This window comes from Amblyomma mixtum, chromosome 4 (genome assembly GCF_055824585.1).
Source record: "Amblyomma mixtum isolate Tamu chromosome 4, ASM5582458v1, whole genome shotgun sequence".
Classification (NCBI taxonomy): domain Eukaryota; kingdom Metazoa; phylum Arthropoda; class Arachnida; order Ixodida; family Ixodidae; genus Amblyomma; species Amblyomma mixtum.
In genome coordinates, this window is record NC_143015.1 from 50,752,006 (window position 1) to 50,771,051 (window position 19,046).

The following is a 19,046-nucleotide window of genomic DNA, read 5'->3' on the forward strand; positions in this document are numbered from 1 at the left end:
CCGTGTGAGGCTTGAAAGGAGGTTGAAAGAAGGTTTAGCTAGGCAAAATCGAATAGCACTGGTGTTTATCTTGTTCCCTTCGCGGAATGACTGTTGGTTTAGGCGCTGCGATCAATCCCCGCAACATTTCACCAGAAAAGGCACGAATGATTAAGCTGTTGTGTATCCTGACTGATCAGAAGTATAAATGTATCTAAGTAAACGACGGTCAATACAGAGCAAAGAGGAGCCATAGCGTCTGGTTTCACGAAATGGCTCCCCACTTTACGTCAGCACTGGTCCTCGCCTTTGTTGCCTCGGCTGTCATCGGAGACGAGATATCGGTGAGTATAGACTCTACGAATACAAGGATACGCGGTCAAGTGATTTGAACAATTTGTCAAGGCTGTTATTGTTAGGTGTCACATTTCAAAGTCTTATTCCGAAGGAGCCGGGTGCATGCCGGCTGAGACTGCGGCGAAACCCAAAATCTATGATACAAAAAAACACGTCAAAAGTTTCAAATGGAAGCAAGTCGTCATGAGTCACTTGCTCGCACTGCAGCAATTTTTCCCTTATCTTTCTTTGGGTACGCAACTGTGGATAGCGTGAACATCAATAAAAACGACGGCGCCAAATTTTTAATGAGCATCTTCATAGCTTGGCGGCAGACTTTTTTTACTTTATACGGGTATTCCACTGGCCATAGCTGCAGTCCTTATCCAATAGCACCCCTTGTGAGCATTGTGAGCATATTCAGCGTACGGCTTCTCCAGTGGAGCTCCGCTTTTTCACCTCAGCAGTTCACCCCACCATTGCTGCGTCCCCTGCTTTCGGCGACGAGTCAGTGGTCAATATGCAAAGCTCCTGTAGCCCCAAGTATGGGCGGCCAAAAGTTTCAAACGCTCCCTGTGTCTATATCTTCATAGAGGCAATGCGTGGTCTTCTAGTGCTTTTTTTAACCTGAATGTTTAATTTGCTCGTCGTCCCTTATGTTCTTGTTGGAAGCAACAGGAGCACTTGGCAACTAATGTCTGACCCGTATTTACCATGGAAGCACCACGGACGACAACAACGGAAAAATGCAGACAAAAAAGTTTAGCTGCTATTTGTGAGAGCAGCGTTTTCTTTTCTTTCAACCATCGGCTCTTTTGTTTTGCTTGGGCTTGCAATTTGAAAATCAGAAATTTCAAGGGAAACCGATCAGGCTAGCTTAGTTGCCAGTAAATAATAGTAAATCGGCTGTGAATGTTAGTGAACAGTTTCACGTGCAAGTTTTGCGCCGTTATTTATAATTCACAAATGCACGGCACAGTCTAGCAGGGGAGGCCACAATTCCCTGTAGGGAGCTGCAGCAGCAGCAACAGCAGCTGTAACTTGGAGCCACCTATTCAGAAGAAAGTGGCGTGCTGCCATCACAGCAACTGATGGCTTTGCGATCCAGTCATTATGTTCTCTTTTCCAGCGAACACAGTAGAAATGTATTGTTACAACAAGGAAACGCGGGCTTAAAGGTCTCATAGGAATTCAGTCAAATGTTTGGTGCTGTGTGTAAAGTAACAAATGCTAATTATAAATGCTTGGAAGGAAAAAAGGGGGCATTATGGGTTTCAAAGGTCCACAATGACTGGTTTTACCTTGAGCGAACTGTGCAAGAACTTGAGTATAGAGAGACATGCCAGGTATAAAACACTGACTAGGCCAGGTTGAAAGGAAACTTGGTCAGTTAGCGCAAGAAATAATAATTAGCGACGAGTTTAATACGCAAAAGCGTCAAGCGGCCAATGTTAGCGAAATACATACCCGTCTCACATGCACTGAGAATTAACTTTATTCATTATGGCTCTTCATTTTCGTCAAGCGTCTGGTTCTCATGACCTCTATTTCCTTTCTTACCCTGCCTACCCACCGTGTATCATAAGGTGGAAGTGAAAAACGAGGGGCGAAAGTCTATAACCTAGTGTTTGCTCCTAGAAAAATCGTGTATTTACGCTCACGTGTGAGCGTTTTTTTTTTTTTGCGAATGCGCTACTTTACTACCAATCATTAAAAAGTCGACGTTCGCCTGAAGCGTCTCAGGTGCTTGAAATAAGTAAATATATATTGTTGCGATTGCGTTTCGAACCCGTGACGGCTCGAACAGATCTTCTACGCTGGACGCTGCACGGCAGCACAATGCGATCGCCACAATTTTTTTTTTCTTGCGTGGAAGTCAAACCTCCGAAGGTAACAGATGACTTGATCACATACATACTATTCCGCATTGCAGACATCCATTTTCAAATTTTCCTACACTGCACTTCACCTACACATCAAAGTTCCAGGAGACATACACATGCGTCTACAACCGGCAACCATTCAGGCGGGCGGGTGTGCAGAATAATTCCCCCCCCCCCCCTCGCGCCGAGTATCTGGTCATGCCTCATGTTAAAATGCGACACTTTCGCGCTGTGTTATTGTGGTTTACCTCTGCAAAGAGAGCACATACACACGAGGGCGGATTGGCCAAGGTATAGCATTGTGCTTTACACGTGATCGTCTCATCAACTTTCCTCCATGGGCAAAAAGCACTACTAGCCTCCTACACACATTGTCGGCAAGTGGATGTGAAGCCTCAAAGTCAAACATGAAAGTAAAAAACAGTGTAAATAAATAACAGTAATCGCTTTATCTAAATAACAGTAAATAAATAAATAAAAGTACATGAGAGTAAATAAACAAATAAAGTACAATACATTAAATAAGTAAATAAGAGACTATTGAATCGAAATAAAGTAAATAACACAGACAATTTATCTTAGTAGTTGATTTTGTTCGGCGGCTGTTTTTTATTATTCCAGTGATTCAATTACCTTAATATCGAATATTATAATTAACATTACCAGAGGCCTTCAGGATGCACTTCCCGCTATCTGGGTACTGACGACAATTTAATTCAATTGAACGCTCTTTATTCTCCCCGTCGAAGGACAAACGCCCACAACAAAAGCCCAAACACCCTTGTTCTAGAACCAGTACGAAAGCTGAAACATTTACATCTAAATCGGCTCTTAAGTGTTTGTGCCAATGAAGTCATTAACAGCCTGCATTTCTTCGGGGGCTTGTATCGCATAGTTGCTGGTAATAGCCAAAGCGGCGCAAAAAAGAAGCACGGCAGAAAAGACCGACTAGAGACGTTTTGAGTGTCGTCCGTAGTCTGTGTCCCACGCCTAATAAATCAACCAGGCTAAATCGCCACTCTGCACGTGCGTTTTATTTTTTTCGAGGCTACAAACGAAAAATGTTTTAAATTTTGGTGAGGAGAGCAGAAATGAGCCGCACAGATAAGTTCTATTAATTTGTTTTGCAGTAGTAATTCAGTTATTAGTTTAAACAGTAAGACGAATAATGAGCAGTTGTAGTGCACGCGGGGATCTTCTCAAATGCGACAAGCATCTGCTATTTGAGCATATAGCATATATAGATTCAGCATATTTGTCAGCAACGTGCCCTAAATACACAAGCTAGCAAATGCAGACGAGCACTTTGTAAGGTGTAACGAATGTCCTAAGGAATGTGCTTCCATGTACTGCACGGAATGCTAACTTTTAAAACATAGCTCTTGTGAAGAAAAATGCTTCGGCTTTCTACTGCTTCAAAGTTGGATATTCAACTGCGAAACATGTGCGTGAGTAAAGAGTGTCCAAGATAATTGTTTCTGTTCGCTTGAAGTTGGAACTCATCATTTTATTAGGTCCACAAAAGGTTACAACTGCGGACGCTCAACGGCGCTCAGAGTTTCATAAATGATTAGATGAGTCAACCTTGCAGCATTTTTGTCGAGAGCAGAGCAGCGGAACGGCGCCAAGCCGAAATTGCAAGGAGAATAGTGTCAACGTTTTCCAGCTGAGTGGCTACACTCAGGAAGAGAAGCCCTGTGTTCTGCCTAACTACAGCGTTGAGTATATACGTACTTGAAATGGGAACCCGCAGCTAAGGCGAAAATGCAAGGATTATCCAACGATCGAACCGAGTTTTCAATATTGTGAGAGTTTCGGAGTTGAACTTCACGAGACTGTTGCTACAAAGACTGCTAGAACAAATTAGCTAGTTTGTGAAGTGTGCTTTCCTGACAAATGTTTTGTTCTAGGAACTCGGAACTTTGTTGTAGGAAGTCAGAAATTCTACGATTTTTAGGAATTTTTCACTCTAGAAATTTTATAAATATTTTCTCATCCTGATTGAACGTTCGAATGCTTAAAATGGGAAAAAGTATATCCACCAATATGTTACAGTCAATGCCATGAAGAGAATTTTGCCTTGAGTGCGAGTGTTTCGATTTCAAAACACTACCTTAATTTATGATAAAACATCAATGTTACTTAAGAAATCAATGATGCTCCGTCCCCTCATCCACTTCTTTAACATTGAAGCTGGCACATTCTTTACAACATTAAATAGTTTATGGCCACCTGTGGGATGGCGGTACAATTTCAGAATTGCTTCGTTTTTTACGAGTATGATTAGGGAGCCTGAATTTTGCATGAAGCCCACTCTTTCTTCTGAACCAACTGCCAGACTTCTGTGAAATATTTTTGTCAGAAAACTGCAAGGAAACACCGCACTTTTATCCTTTTCTTTTCTAGGAGCAGAATACTGCCCTTCTGGTGCACGCTGTTGCAGTTCTGGACGAGAATATTGCACTCTACAGTTCAATTGACGATCCTAGAGAGAAATGCTTGACCTGCACTAGAGTGGTTTACAAACCGGAAGATCTATTCACCATTTTCGTTTTTCACTATAAGGGCCAGGACGGGCAGCCAGGGTACGTTGGACGGTGATTGATATATATTACCACTTCTTTGTGATACGGAATTTGCATTTGCCCAAACGCATGACTATGAAAAGAACCTAAAAAGCATATTGCAGAGGCATATTGCATTCTTAAGAAAAGAGAGATGAGCACATGAAGACATACGCCTACAAAGGGAATAAGCACCATGTGAAAGAGAAAATTCGCTGCTAAAGCATATTTGTGGAATTGATGTTTGAATTTTAAATTTCTATTATTGAGGAACGCGTTTTCATTCCCGGATGTTTAGAGGTCACCCAGGTGCGTTAGAGCACGCCGCCACCGTACAACTGGGGACATCAGCTTTGCTTCAATTTTTGCATTTCTGAGACAGCATACGATGCGCTGTGTTGCGAAATACTTCAAAGCATCCTTGCTAAATGAAAACCTTCGTGGTAAACTCCTACTCAAGAAATCCCCCTCATTGCTTGATAATTTCAAGTGTAGTTGTTTGAAGCAGAAGAGCCTTGGCTTTCTGAGATTTAGTGCAGGCGACGAACTGTTATAAGTGCAGTAATATTTATGCCGTCATAAACAATACATGTTTCGACGTGCAGCTTAAAAATGTGTCTAAACTAAGTCAAGACGAAGCGACTGCTTTGTTTCAATTGATAGCACTTGCCGAAACATCTCGATGGAAAAAAAATATCTTTAAAGGCAGCCACTGAAAGGGAGATGTAGAAGAGAACGTCGAAACATGGCCGGTTCTGTTTGTAATAAATGAGGTGCATTTATGCAGTGACGTACCTTTCCTGGGCATCGCGAAAGATGAAGATGCGAAAGAACCTTGCAAAATATTTGTGCAGCTATTTGGGCTTGGCACACCGCTTGGAGAGTTCATGCCGGTTGACTCTAGCAACGCGTTCGTTGGAAAGGTGTGAGAGTAGTTTATTTCACTACAAGCCCGTCTTTATTCTTTTCTTCAGGAATAACGTGAGTTACTGTCATAACCTTACTGCGACAGAATCTATGAAGTTTGGTTTCACCCCTTGCAAAGGTGAGTTTTTATTTCTCGGGCCCGCAGCGATTCTGATTCCTACTGTGACAATTGCAGCACATTTTGATGGAGAACTTTGCTTTCATTGGAGTGTTTTGCATTTTGCGGGATGCATTCTTGGGCATAAAATTGACATCAGTGATGCTCTTATTTTTATTCATTATTGTAACCAGTGGTTGAAACCTTGAAAGTGTTTGACCATAGTCGACTGCTGACTCGAAAGACGCAAATTCGATCCCGGCCGGAGTGACCGAATTTTGATGGAGTCGAAATTCTATCGGCTCTTGGGCAATACGATTCCCCTAAATAGTTGATGTCAGTGCACGTTAAAGAACCCCAGGTGGTCGAAATTTCCGGAGCCCTCCACTACGGCGTCTCTCATAGCCTTAGTCGCTTTGGAGCGTTAATCCCATAAACAGACCATCTATTCGCTCTTATCCACAACTGTTTCCAATCGAGGCTTGTGAATACCTCCTGTAAACAGGCTGTGAAAAACATTCCCGAGGTCATGTCTCGTTGTCAGGTGCCCTTCGTTTTTAGGATTTTATTGCTGGCTTTAAGAAGGACTGTAGCAGCTGAGCAGTCGTTACAGTTATCTGCTAGTACTTGTACATAAGCCTTTTTAAACACTGATTCTGCAATGCCTTCATGACTGCTGACCGTTCGACTGAGTCAGGTACTTGCTGGTAAACCATGAAGGCTATATGTAGGGCTTGTTATATTCTGCGCATTTTTTATCAGCTGATTGATAATGCGAATACGGTCTACTCCCGACTATTCTTTGAGAAAGCCAGCATAATGATTTGGTTGATGAAATCTAAGATTGCAGCGACTCTATTAATGAATAGCTTACTAAGTGCTAGCTTACTAAGCTTACTAAGAACAGTCAGCTGATCGGGCTGTAATTTTTGAAGTTCTTGACGTCTCTTTTAGCATCTTCCATATTCTAATTGTTTTCGATCTGATATTCTTCGACTGCCACCCTCTTGTGTATGGTTACTTCTTTCTTGCGGCCTCTACTTGATTGCATTTTCTTTTGAGCGTACCCTACTCTAGATTTAGTATTATCTTCATTTTATTCGTATCCAAATTATTTATTGCTTTCTTCGCTGGTGAGGGTTGAACCGCTCAATAAAACACTGTTTTATGGGAGGGGCAGATATAATATTGTCACGTAGTAGTGACGGCAGTCCAGTGGTCAGGAAGACACCAGCCAGTCTTGGAAACGAAGCTCTTTATTTGGGCTGACTTGCGCCCGCAAAATAACTGAATCACTCGGCGGCGGGGTAAGCAACAAACGTGCTCGTCGGTCGTCGAAATACGAATGTCCGCCGCTCGCGGCATCGCTCAATTTAAAGCCGGCAAGGAAACTTCCAGATAACAGGTCAAGATCATCTACGGTAATCTGGAAAAACCTAGATGCAGCCTTGCATGGCTGCGAACAATCGAGATTAGTCTGGTCGCTTCTCGCGCCACGAACAAAAGTGATAACGACCCTTTCCTGCTGCCTTGAGCGTGAACGAACAAACACTGCAATGATACGTGGCATTACCCCCCTTCCAAAGAAGCATCGTCTCGATGCTTTAAAATGAAAATAAACACGGGCAATGAAAACTTCCAGTCCTTTAGCGTTCATAATATGGCTTCAGGCGTACGACATGTACGACTTCCGGGCGTGTGCGGCGTCGCTGAGATGCTGTCGTGCCGTCGGGGATGACTTCGTAGTCGAGGTCACCGATGCGACGGAGAACCTTGTACGGGCCAAAGTAGCGTCGCAGCAACTTTCCACTTAATCCACGGCGGCGAACTGGCGTCCATATCCAAACACGATCACCTGGCTTGTAATGCGTGTCTCGTCGGCGCAGATTGTAGCGTCGGGCGTCGGTGTGCTGCTGGTCTTGAATGCGAAGCCGCGCAAGTCTTCGGGCTTCCTCGGCGCGATGAAGGTAGGCGGCGACGTCGAGGTTGTCTTCGTCGGAAACGTGCGGGAGCATTGCGTCGAGTGTTGTCGTGGGCTTCCTGCCGCATACAAGCTGGAATGGGGTAAACCTGGTTGTCTCCTGGACGGCAGTATTATAAGCGAAGATCACGTAGGGGAGAATGGAGTCCCACGTCTTGTGTTCGGCGTCGATGTACATGGAGAGCATGTCTGCGATGGTCTTGTTCAGACGCTCTGTGAGTCCGTTGGTTTGTGGATGATAGGCAGTGGTCCTCCGATGGCTTGTCTGGCTGTAGTTTAAAATGGCTTGCGTCAGCTCCGCTGTAAACGCCGTTCCTCTGTCTGTGATAAGCACTTCCGGGGCGCCGTGTCGCAGGAGAATTTGTTCGACAAAAAATTTTGCGACTTCTGTTGCGGTACCACTAGGCAACGCTTTTGCTTCTGCGTAGCGGGTCATGTAGTCGGTGGCCACGATGATCCACTTGTTTCCTGATGAAGAGGTCGGAAAGGGGCCGAGGAGGTCCATCCCTATTTGCTGAAAGGGCTTAGTTGGCGGTCATACTGGCGGGCTCGGGCATCCAGAGTTTTTTCCATCGTGGATGCCTCTTCTACAAATTCCGCGACAGTTTTCGGTGGGTTGCGGACGAGGCCGGCAAAGAGTTGCTCTTTAACTCCTCGCATGAGCAACCTTACTTTTTCTTCTTCCTTCATGTTTGCGTCGGCACGCCGGAAGAGACGCTTCATTTCCTCAGTGTACACAGCAACGGTCTCGTTTGGGTGTTGTATGCGAGACTGTAGCAGCTGCTGGGCTCTCTCCTTTCGCACGACGTTCGTGAAGGTCTTTAGAAGCTGCTGTTTGAAGGTTTCCCAGTTCGTGAGGTTAGCTTCCTCATTTTCAAACTAGACTTTTGCTGGTCCCTCCAAGGCGAAGAAGACGTACCTACGTTTCGTAGCATCACCCCAGTTCTTGAAGATAGCCACACGGTCGAACTGCTCCAGCCATTCTTCGGGGTCGGCGCCAGGCGAAGCGTCGAAGGTTGGTGGCACCCGGGGCTGCTGAAGAATGATTGGAGTCATCGTCTGGGGCAAGCTCATGGTAGACGTTGCTGCTGGCTTCCGCTTCCGGGAAGGGTCCGGCAGAATCCCGAACTCAGGTTCGTCCCCTTGCAGGCGTCGGCTTGCGCGGTGGACTGGACTCAGGTCCTGCGGTAGATGACTCAAAGGGCTGGCGTCGCGACTTGTAGGGGGTGTCCGGAACATGGGAGGCTACCCAGCACCTCCACCAGATGTCACGTAGTAGTGACGGCAGTCCAGTGGTCAGGAAGACACCAGCCAGTCTTGGAAACGAAGCTCTTTATTTGGGCTGACTTGCGCCCGCAAAATAACTGAATCACTCGGCGGCGGGGTAGAAAGAGAAGTTTATTTTTTCTGTTTTAACATAGAAAATACAACAAAACAGATGAACTTAATTCTCTGATCAGTCAAGCACATGCGCAGTGACGCAGCACTGAGCACGTCAGTAATGCAGTAAAAATGCCGATACTCGACCGCCGCGCAGGACGATAAAGTATGTCGACCATTTGCGCAAGAACTCAGCCTCGCTCATTGACAGAGCGTCCATGCATGCTTGTTCAAAGAGGCGCGTGCGCGCAGGCGCTGCAACATTGGGAACATTGTTCTTTGCGGACGCCCATTTAAGGATGCCACTCCACGCTGCCGCCACAAAACGAACATGCCGACACACAAGAGCATATTTTGAAACACTTCGGGAGAACTAGTGCGCGCTTCAAGGCGGGTTAAAAACATGCGTGACACTAATGTCCAAAAAGTGCGCGCAACTACACACTCAAACATTGCGTGCTGCAAAGTTTCAAGCAGACCGCACTGCGGGCATCGGGCGGAGGGCGCCACGCCCCACGCCGCAAGGCGGTCTCTTGTGGGCAGGACCCGCCAGCCTCGCAGCCAGCCGAAGTCCCTGACATCTGCAGGAAGCGTAGCTGAGGTCAGTTGGCGCCAGCGTGCCCGTCTCGTTTTCTGGAGTTGTTCGCGGGTCAGCGCAGCGACCGTTAGTGCTTCACACATTCTGGAGGGTGGGGTTTCATCAACATCCAGATCGGGCACGCTGGCAGTCAACGACGTCAGTGTGCGACGCACATTAACGAAAAATGCCGGCGGCTGCTCGGCTGTAGGGCAAACCACGTGTTGTGAAAAAAAACACGTTACGCGCTGTGCCCAGAAAATATGTGAGGAGTGTTCTCCCGGGATAGTCTGGGTTGCGTACAAGATCTCGTACTCCTCGCAAGGCGAGCTTATTGCACATGGTGCGGATACAAGGTATACCAAACCCACCCATGTACGATGGAAGGCGCATGAACATTCGTGACACAAGTTCGGTTTTGCCCGCCCAAACGAAAGAGCCACAGGCCGAGGTTAGCCTGCGCGCAAACGTGCGCGGTGGGTTTGCGACGCGGGCGACAAAAAAACATGCGGCTAGGATTGTGGACTTAACTATATAGCAGCGCTCTGCCATTGAAAGGCGGAAAGTTGACGCCACCGAGAGGCGTTTCTCAGCGTTCGTGCGGAGGTTAGTCCAGGTTTCGCGGGCTACTTCTCCGCTGGCGAGGAATACTACTCCCAGGACTTTCACTCCCTGCACCCACTCCACCTCGCCCGCAAGGTTCGGTGTGAAGGTGCCAAACCTTAGTGCCTTGCTTTTTCTCCTGTTCAATAAGGCCCCAGATATCTCGCTGTACTCGAGAAACAGCCGCGAAAAAGCGGCGTAGCTATCCTCGTCCTTGAGGAAAAGCGACACGTCATCAGCGTAGGCCGATACCTTGATTTGGCCCTGGCCAGGCAGAGGGAAGCCGCGTATGGATGGGCTGTCGTTAATGCGCCGGATGAGTGGATCCAGGCACAACACGAAGAATGTTGGGGAGAGAGGGCATCCTTGCCTTATGCCCCTGGTGACTGAGAAGGGAGCGCTCTGGTGGCCGTTTACGGAGAGACGAGCATTCAGGTCTGCGTAAAGTAAGCGCAGCCTGCTGACAATTTGCGGAGGGAATCCGAAGGCTTCAAGGACTCCGAACAGATACGAGTGTTCCACCCGATCGAATGCTTTCGCCTGGTCTAGTGAAACAAAGCACCCGCTGAAGCCCGTCCTGCTGGCAAATGTGAACAGGTCTCTAGTGAGTGCCAATGCATCAAACACAGAGCGGTCAGGCACGCTGCTGGTTTGAGCCCGGTGGATTAGGTGAGGTAGGATCGTCCGCATTCTTGTGTTCAGTAAAGATGTGACTATTTTGTAATCTGCGTTTAAGAGGCTTATGGGCCGCCATGCTTGCGGGTCGGAGGGGTCACCGCCCGCTTTCGGAATGAGTATGATGCGAAATTCGCGGAAAGAGTTTGGACGTAACCCATCCGCGAGGAAACCGTTGACCATCTTCAGGAGCGCTCCTTGGATCTCGTAAAAAAAGTTTGAATAAAAACTTGTTGGAATGCCGTCTGGACCGGGGGCAGAGGCTGCATTCATACTCTGCAGGATGGCGTGCAGCTCTTGGCTTGTGGCTGGTGCGCAAAGGTTTTCATGCAACTCTTCAGCTACTCGTGGCAAGTTTCCAAAAAAACTTTGTAGAAGCCCGTCATAACCATCTTGAAGATGTAGCCAACTGTCCGTAGAGAACAGGTTCGAAAAGTGGCTTGCGAAGATCGTGCAGATATCGGCCGTGGTTTTGCTTTGGGTGCCGTCTGGGAGTGTCACGAAAGGCACAGTAGCGGGAGCGAATTCCTCTGCCGTGCCTGCGCGTACGTGTCGTAGCACAGCCGGGTCTGATATCGGCCGCCCGAGCTGGTGTGCACGACTAGCTGCCCGTGATGACTGGCAGAGCAACACGTGGTAACGTGCTTTAAGTAGACTCAGGTAATCGCTCATGGCAAAGGTTAAGGGTGCTCCCCTTTGCACTATACGGATGCGCTTGAGGGTGTCATTCAGTGCATGAGTTACCCGGCGTCTGCGGTCTTGACCGGCCGCCACCAGGGTTGCTTGCCAACGAGCCTTGAGTGTGTCCCATGAATCAGTCGCAACGAAGCTCCTGCACGATGCTGCCAACGCCGTACGCAGCGACGCCACGCTTTCCGGGTCCGCCAGTAGGCTCGTGTCCATGCGCCACGTAACAGTACGTGGGGTGTCCTCACCAAAGTCGAGCCTGACTGACAAGGGGTGGTGATCGGAAATCACCGGCGTGCCTGCAGGGAACGCGAGAACTTCGCAGCTAACGACAAAAGAAGCGAGCTCTGGTGGAAAATAGAATTTGTCTATCCGACTCGCTGACTGTGCTCTCTCAAACGTCGCTCCAAAGGCATCCCCGTGAAGCTGCACCCACGCGTCAGACAAGCGGAACTGAGTCACGAGATCGCGGAGCGCGGGGGCACCGCAATAACGGCGACCGTGACCCTGTCCGCGGACGTCACGGTCGATGTTAAGTACACAATTGAAGTCACCGACGATGAAAGTGGAGTAGGGATCAAGGAGGAATGAGTCGAGGCGCTCAAAAAAATCAGAACTATTAGTCCGCCGTGCTGGCGCATATACAACCAACGCACGTACCCGCCGCTGGTTTAGTGTGAAGTCGACCGCAAGAGTGCGGCCGTCCAGCCCGAAAGTGCAATGAGCACCCGCGCGCAGGCAGGGGTTTACAAAAACGACACCAACACCGCACATATGAAAATCAGTCAACGAAAAATAAGCAAAAACAGAAAACCGGGTGGTGAAATTCAGCACATCAAGTGAAGTACGGAAGTTGCATTCCTGTAAAAACAGGATGTCGACGCCCCTAGCCCTGGCAAAGTGCATCACCTCTCTCTGTCTGTCTACGGATTGAAATCCCCGAACATTCAGGGAGAGGAGATGCACAACCGCCATGACTGCCAAGAGCACCGACGGCATAGCATACAACCTAAAGAGCGCTGCCATGGGCGGCGCTTGGCGCGCGCGGCACTTTTTTGCTAGAACGTTCGTTAACAGTCCCTTCGGATTCCGATGATTGGGGGTGGGCACGTTTGAAGTCTGGTCGGGAAAAGTCCATGTTTTCGGGGCCGTCGGCGCTTGTGGCCTCGCTCACCGGTTGCTGCGTGGTCTTGGCGACGCTCGCAGCTGAAGCCGATGCCGACGCCAGGGTCGCCGATGGGAGGGTGTGGCTGGCTGGTGACGGGAAGCGCGCGTCGTCCGCACCTCCAGGAGTCGTCGTTCCTGACACCTGGCCGCACGTCAAGTCGCCTGTCAGGCGAAGCGGCGTGACTTTGTCCGGTACGTCCACCAGGTCGCCCGACGCCACGCTCGACTCATCGCCGCTGCTGCTCTCGGTGTTGAAGGAAGCTGTGCGGGGTAGCGGCGGCAAAGGTTCCGCGAAAACAGCACCGAACGGCTCCACCTCGTTTGAAGGCGTCCCCTCGAGCTGCTCCTTCACGGGCACCTCCGTCGCGGGGGCGGGTTCGGGCTCCCTCGGGCGGCTGGTCGTTGGGTGCTCGTCGGCAACAGGCGTCCGGACGGTTGGTGGGCTCCGCGTTTCTGCGGCCACGTTGTCCTTACTCGGTTCCTTCCTCGAGGCGGCGGCCGCCGCATAGGACCGTGGCCGCAGGCAGTCCGCTGTGGCGTGGCTTCCACCGCAGCGCCTGCAAGACGCTCCGCATCCGGCCGTGTCGTGGCCGAACACCTCGCAGCGAGCGCACCGCGGCGTTCGACACGCCGCGCCGATGTGGCCGTCCTGCCCGCAGCGGGAACACACCTTACGGACGCCTCGGTAGTCAAACATGACGCGGTGGCCCTGGACGGTCAAGAAGTTCGGCACCGCCTGCTTCATCTCGATCCGGACCACGCGCGTCCCGTTGCCGACGTGACGACGGCCCTTGAGGACGGGGTGGGTGATGTCCAGCACCTTGCCGAAAGAGCTCAGTGCCGCTGCCAGCGCCGCGTCTCCCACGAACAGCGGCACACGAAAAGCCGTCACGTGGACCACGGCAGGACCCACGCAGGCTACTTGGACGGAAGTGCCGTTCACGTTGAAGGCGCCTTCCACGAGCATCTTCTCCGCCGCCGCAGCCGAGGCCATGGCGACGCAGAACTTCATGCCTCCATGGTGCTGGAGGCTCTCTAGCCCTTTCGGGCCGACAACCAACTCGATGCCGTCGACGATGTCGTCAGCTGTCGCGTCGGATGTAACTGTGAACGAAAAACAGTGCGCCTTTGGGGGCGGCGCACGGAACACCGGAGGGGCAGCAGGTCCCGGGCCTCCCATGACGTCACGGGCGGCCGACTGGGCTGCTGCTTGAAGGCCAGGAAGTTGCCCGAGCACCGGCAAAGGCACGGCGCCTGGGCTGGGTGGCTGGTTGCGGATCCTCGGGGTCGCAGTGGATCCGAGGCCCGCCTGCACTTGTCAAAACTTCTCAGCAAGCCAGCGCCGAAAAAACTTCGCTGGTTCTGGACGAGCTCGGGCAGCAACAAGCGTGCTCGGCTGTCGTCGAAATACGAATGTCCGCCGCTCGCGGCATCGCTCAATTTAAAGCCGGCAAGGAAACTTCCAGATAACAGGTCAAGATCATCTACGGTAATCTGCAAAAACCTAGATGCAGCCTTTCAGGGCTGCGAACAATCGAGATTAGTCTGGTCGCTTCTCGCGCCACGAACAAAAGTGATAACGACCCTTTCCTGCTGCCTTGAGCGTGAACGAACAAACACTGCAATTGTTTTCGATCTGATATTCTTCGACTGCCACCCTCTTGTGTATACATCTCTGTGTATGGTTACTTCTTTCTTGCGGCCTCTACTTGACTGCATTTTCTTTTGAGCGTACCCTATTCTAGATTTAGTATTATCTTCTTCATTTTATTCGTATCCAAATCACTTATTGCTTTCTTCGCTGGTGAGGGTTGAACCGCTCAATAAAACACTGTTTTATGAGAGGGGCAGATATAATATCACAACGGCTCATGGTTTCTTTCGAAAGTGTCATTTGATGTGCTGGAAGAGGAGAGGCAAAATCATTGTGCATCGAATAATTCGGAAATAGAGTTTATTACATAGGCAGCTTCTTCACATAGCAGTTATCACAGGAGTTATCCCTGCACTATGAAGTGAATGTGACTACTCAGCCTTTTTGGGTTACGCATGACGAGCTGTTATGAGGCCGTCTGCGCAGGACTCAGGAAGAAACCATTGTTGTTGAAACTATTGACCGTCCGGAGTGAGCTTAACGACGCTTCCTTTAATCGACTGCACTTCACTGACAGGATTCTGAACTCCTGCTAGGTGATGGAACACCTAAGTCCAGAGAAACAAATTACTAAACAACAAATACTGTGACAATTTGCAAACAAAACACCTTTTGTATAATCTGTGTTGTGAAGTGCCCCGACCTTTTGCTACCAACCATAGCAGCAAACATTTCTGTGCCTTTCAGATGGTGAAATTACTACTACAGCCCAAGGTTACTACTACGACGGAAAGAGCTGCTTTCTAGGCCGATTCCCACTTTCCGGCGACGATCGTAAGTCACATGAAACGAATAGAAGTGTATATCGGCAACTGCACCATACAAGGTTGATTGTTTGAAAGTTGCTGCTGTTGGCCGGGTAGATCAGCAACTGTACCATCCAAAGCTCATTGTTTGAATGCTATTGCGGTTGGCCGATGCTGGCAGTAGCGCCGCGTTAATGCGACAGTCATAGTAGAGCCAACATTCAAGTAATGTATGAAAATGAATCATTGAGTGATGCTTTCTAGCTTGATAAGGCCCTTTCTAAACAACCCTACAAGGACCTGTAAAGTTTCAAACGATTACCAAAAAGGAACACCTGTTAAATTTAAAGGTACGAGCATAAGGTCTCTAAAACAGACTTTGCAAAAGAATACGGACAGAGAGAAGGAAGATGCAGAAAATCTAGAGAACTTAGCTGAGAGAATAAAGCAATTTTCAGTCCTGCAGAGAGGAAGGTTCTATGAGGTTCAAATCAGAAGGCGCAAACGGTCTTTAAACTGATGTAAGTTATTATAGAGGTTTTGTGCAGAAAATTAATAGCCTATGAAGCTCGACTGATTCCCTCAATATACGGACCAGTGCCCGTAGGCGTTCACAGCATGCGTTGGCCGCGGCCATTCTGGAGACCTAACTGCGCCAGCAGGCTGGGAACAAAACGATTAGGAGCTGGACATATCGATTTGCTTGCGCACCGTATGCAGGGCCACACGAAGTGAACTTCAGCTATTGTTTTGTCACAACGTTTCGTACTGTAATCTGGATAGAGGGCATGCAACAGTACAGATTGCTAAGCTGCTGTGCATCCGTCTTTCAAGCAGTTTTGTAACGTGATATCTTAGAGCAGACGTTCGGCTACCACATCGGGGTAACAACAAAAATTCAGGGGGGCACTTTGTTGAACTAAAGTGCGGTGAGGCGAAAGCCTTAAGCACGGTGTTGGAGCTTGTGTCACTGATGTGTGGTTAAGATGTTGTGCTTCGCCTCTAAGAGCGGAACGCCACAGCGTCTTGCAACGCTACCAGGGAGTCCACAGAACGCCATCGCCCGTTCGGTTCTACGCCATGCTCGTCGGTAAATTTGTTTTGGAGGAAAGGAGATGTATCTGTCTCGCATACCTCGGTGGACACCTGTACCTTACCGTAGCGAGAAGGGAGGAAGATGTCAGGTCAGACTAGGAAGGTTAATTAGGCTAAATGGTTAATTAAGCATTCATCTAAACTCAGTCCCACTTACTTGGATCATCACTATACGATCCCTTTAAGTGGTTGCATTGGTTACTAGCCAAAGTACAATTGGCCTCGTTTGAAATTCGCGCACTGTGACGTCACGGCCGTTTCGACCAACTGAAAAGCGTGACATTTCTGTCGACAACTGCTGCTTACAACGATGAGGCATTAAAGGCTTCCGCCTTAAAATTGGTTGTCACTACGAAACTCCTCCTTGTTCAACAAGCTTCCCCAAAATTTCTTCCAATCCAACTCAAAGCTCTCTAACTGGCTCAAGATGCCGCCAGAGTCGAGAGCGTCCGTGCTGCACCTAAGCTGACATCCCGAACCCTTGTTCCTGCCCGAGGATTAGGCGCGGTCTATTTTTTTGGACAAATAAAGTTCACTACCTCTCTCTCGCTCCCTCCAATCCCGGCGGTACGAACAAAAAGAAGGCGTAATATGGAACGATATCCACTGACTCGTTGTGGCGGCGGCATTCGACAACCGCGAGATCTGCGGGCGATCGGAATACGTGAGAGCGCCAAGAGATGGCGCGTTCAATCTCTACCGCTCCGAGTTCTCATTGTATGGAGGAGGAGAGCTTAGGTGAGGCCATGGGTGAGGCCCTCCCTCTGAGCTCTATGAAAACAGTGTCCCGAAGGTTATTTGACTTCGTAAAGGCTACTGGGAGTTTTTTGCCGGTGGCGCAGCCAATCTGAGCACGTATGTGCGTGTGCAGACAGCGGCGAGCAATGCAGAGGGAGCCCTCAGGTACGGCGTCCAAAAAAAAGTAGCATAAGGGCCTCTTCTAAATTCTTTCCATCTTGCATGTCTCATTCGCAATGATAACCCGGTCGAAAATTTTTGCAGCTTACAGTGACAAAGAGTACTCGTATGCTTTGGTACAAAGCAGTGGATGTGGGTGGAATGGCTTTGGCTCGAAAGAGGATATTTGCATTCGCGACAGCAAACGCTCGCTTCCGGCTCCTTATTACTCTGGCACCCTCCTGCTGTGCTATTACTGCGTCCTTCCTTTTAATAAGCTTGACTGTATATTAAGCGCCTGCATAAAACTGTGGCACCCTCCTGCTGTCTTCGTTACTGCGCCCTTACTTATAATAATTTTAACTGTATGTTAATCACCTGCACAAAAGCTTCTTAACGAGCTATGAAACTTTCAGGCAACGTCGGATTGAGGCTGCCAGCAGCCAACATATTCAGAGAACGTCCTGTTTTTCTCGGTGCTCATAGCACATGCAAACGCCCTACCGCTTCACTGAGAGCTAAAATATTAGTGCGCTGTATTGCTCTTTCCTCGTGCGTTACCTTCACTGCATAGAGTGAACTTCACATGCCGCAAAGACTTCAATTCTTGGGTATACTGGAATTTTGATATTCACCACGTGCATCTTTCTGAGGTATTGTTTTGTGGAAATTTACGCAGAAAATAATTTCTTATTTGAAGCTTTTTTCCTTTCGTGCATAACTGAACGCTTCTAGCATCCTCGTTGCGCTGTAATCTTACGTGCGACTTTACGTTGTACGTCGTAGGATATGCGCTGTTGCCACACCGCTCCACGGCAATCATGTGCCACTTTTTGTTACTGGCTGCTTGCCGGAAACAGACTTTCAGAGGCCTAACAGGAATAAGCTTTGAATTCCAAAACGCTTGCAGAAAAATTTTTAGAAGGACGTAAAAAATTGGTTTTATAGTAACATCACCTTGCTTCATGCGTTTTACATTTGTGGTGTGAAAAAACAACTAGAGCTCTACTGTGAGTGATTCCAGGTATTTTGCTTTTCGCAGATTGCCTACTGTGGGTAGAGAGAGAATTCAAGGATTCCGTGCCAAAAGAATGCGTGAACGCTTTTAAAAAGTACTGCGGGTCCCAGAAGTACCTTCTTTATAAAAAGAAGCAGTGTTCGTGATTTCAATCACCTCTGCATAAACCTGCCTTACACGATGGTCGACCAGCGGATGTGAGGCACTTCTTTTTACGCATGCGAAATAAACATCTTGAGACGGGCACTACGACTTTCATCCCTTTTTTTTTCTCTTTTGTTACGTCAGTATATATATTGGGCAGCTCCTGAAAGTAAGACAAGGAGGCAGGTGCATTATAGTGTCTTGAATGCGTAGAAAAAATTTACGCATGTGTAAAGAAACAAATATGGAATTCTTGAGTCATCAACAATCATCACCAGCCAAACCATGTGCAGCTTGCATAAAAGTTCAAGAAGTATTATAAGGCCCCTGTCTGAAGAAAAATTTCTCAAAGCTGAACAATTCTTCAAACTTTATCTTCGAAAAAGGCCGCTTCCAAAAGTACAGCCCCGCTTATAAACAAAAAAAAACACCAAGGAGGATTACTTGCGAAGGACGAAAACACGCTAAATGTTTATCTTCGTATTTCGGTGGCTCTGATCATGCAAAAACATGGTGCGTAAGTACACAGTTGTGCGCCTGCCAGGACTTGAAGCAAGTAGGAGAACATGTCTCTCGCTGTCTAACAAAGGGTTTTTCGGTTCCAGATGCAATTAACCTCGGAGGCAAGCCCAGTTT

The 19,046-nt window shown here is 48.5% G+C and overlaps 1 protein-coding gene across 1 annotated transcript; it reads left to right on the plus strand.

Moving 5' to 3' along the window:
- Positions 1-251: 251 nt before the first annotated feature.
- Positions 252-18,412, plus strand: LOC149346472 (uncharacterized). Its single transcript, XM_089541346.1, has 5 exons — positions 252-323; positions 4,605-4,783; positions 5,737-5,807; positions 15,198-15,284; positions 18,291-18,412. The coding sequence occupies exons 1-5, from the start codon at positions 252-254 to the stop codon at positions 18,410-18,412; spliced, it is 531 nt and encodes a 176-aa protein (XP_089397472.1).
- The last annotated feature ends 634 nt before the right edge of the window (positions 18,413-19,046 follow it).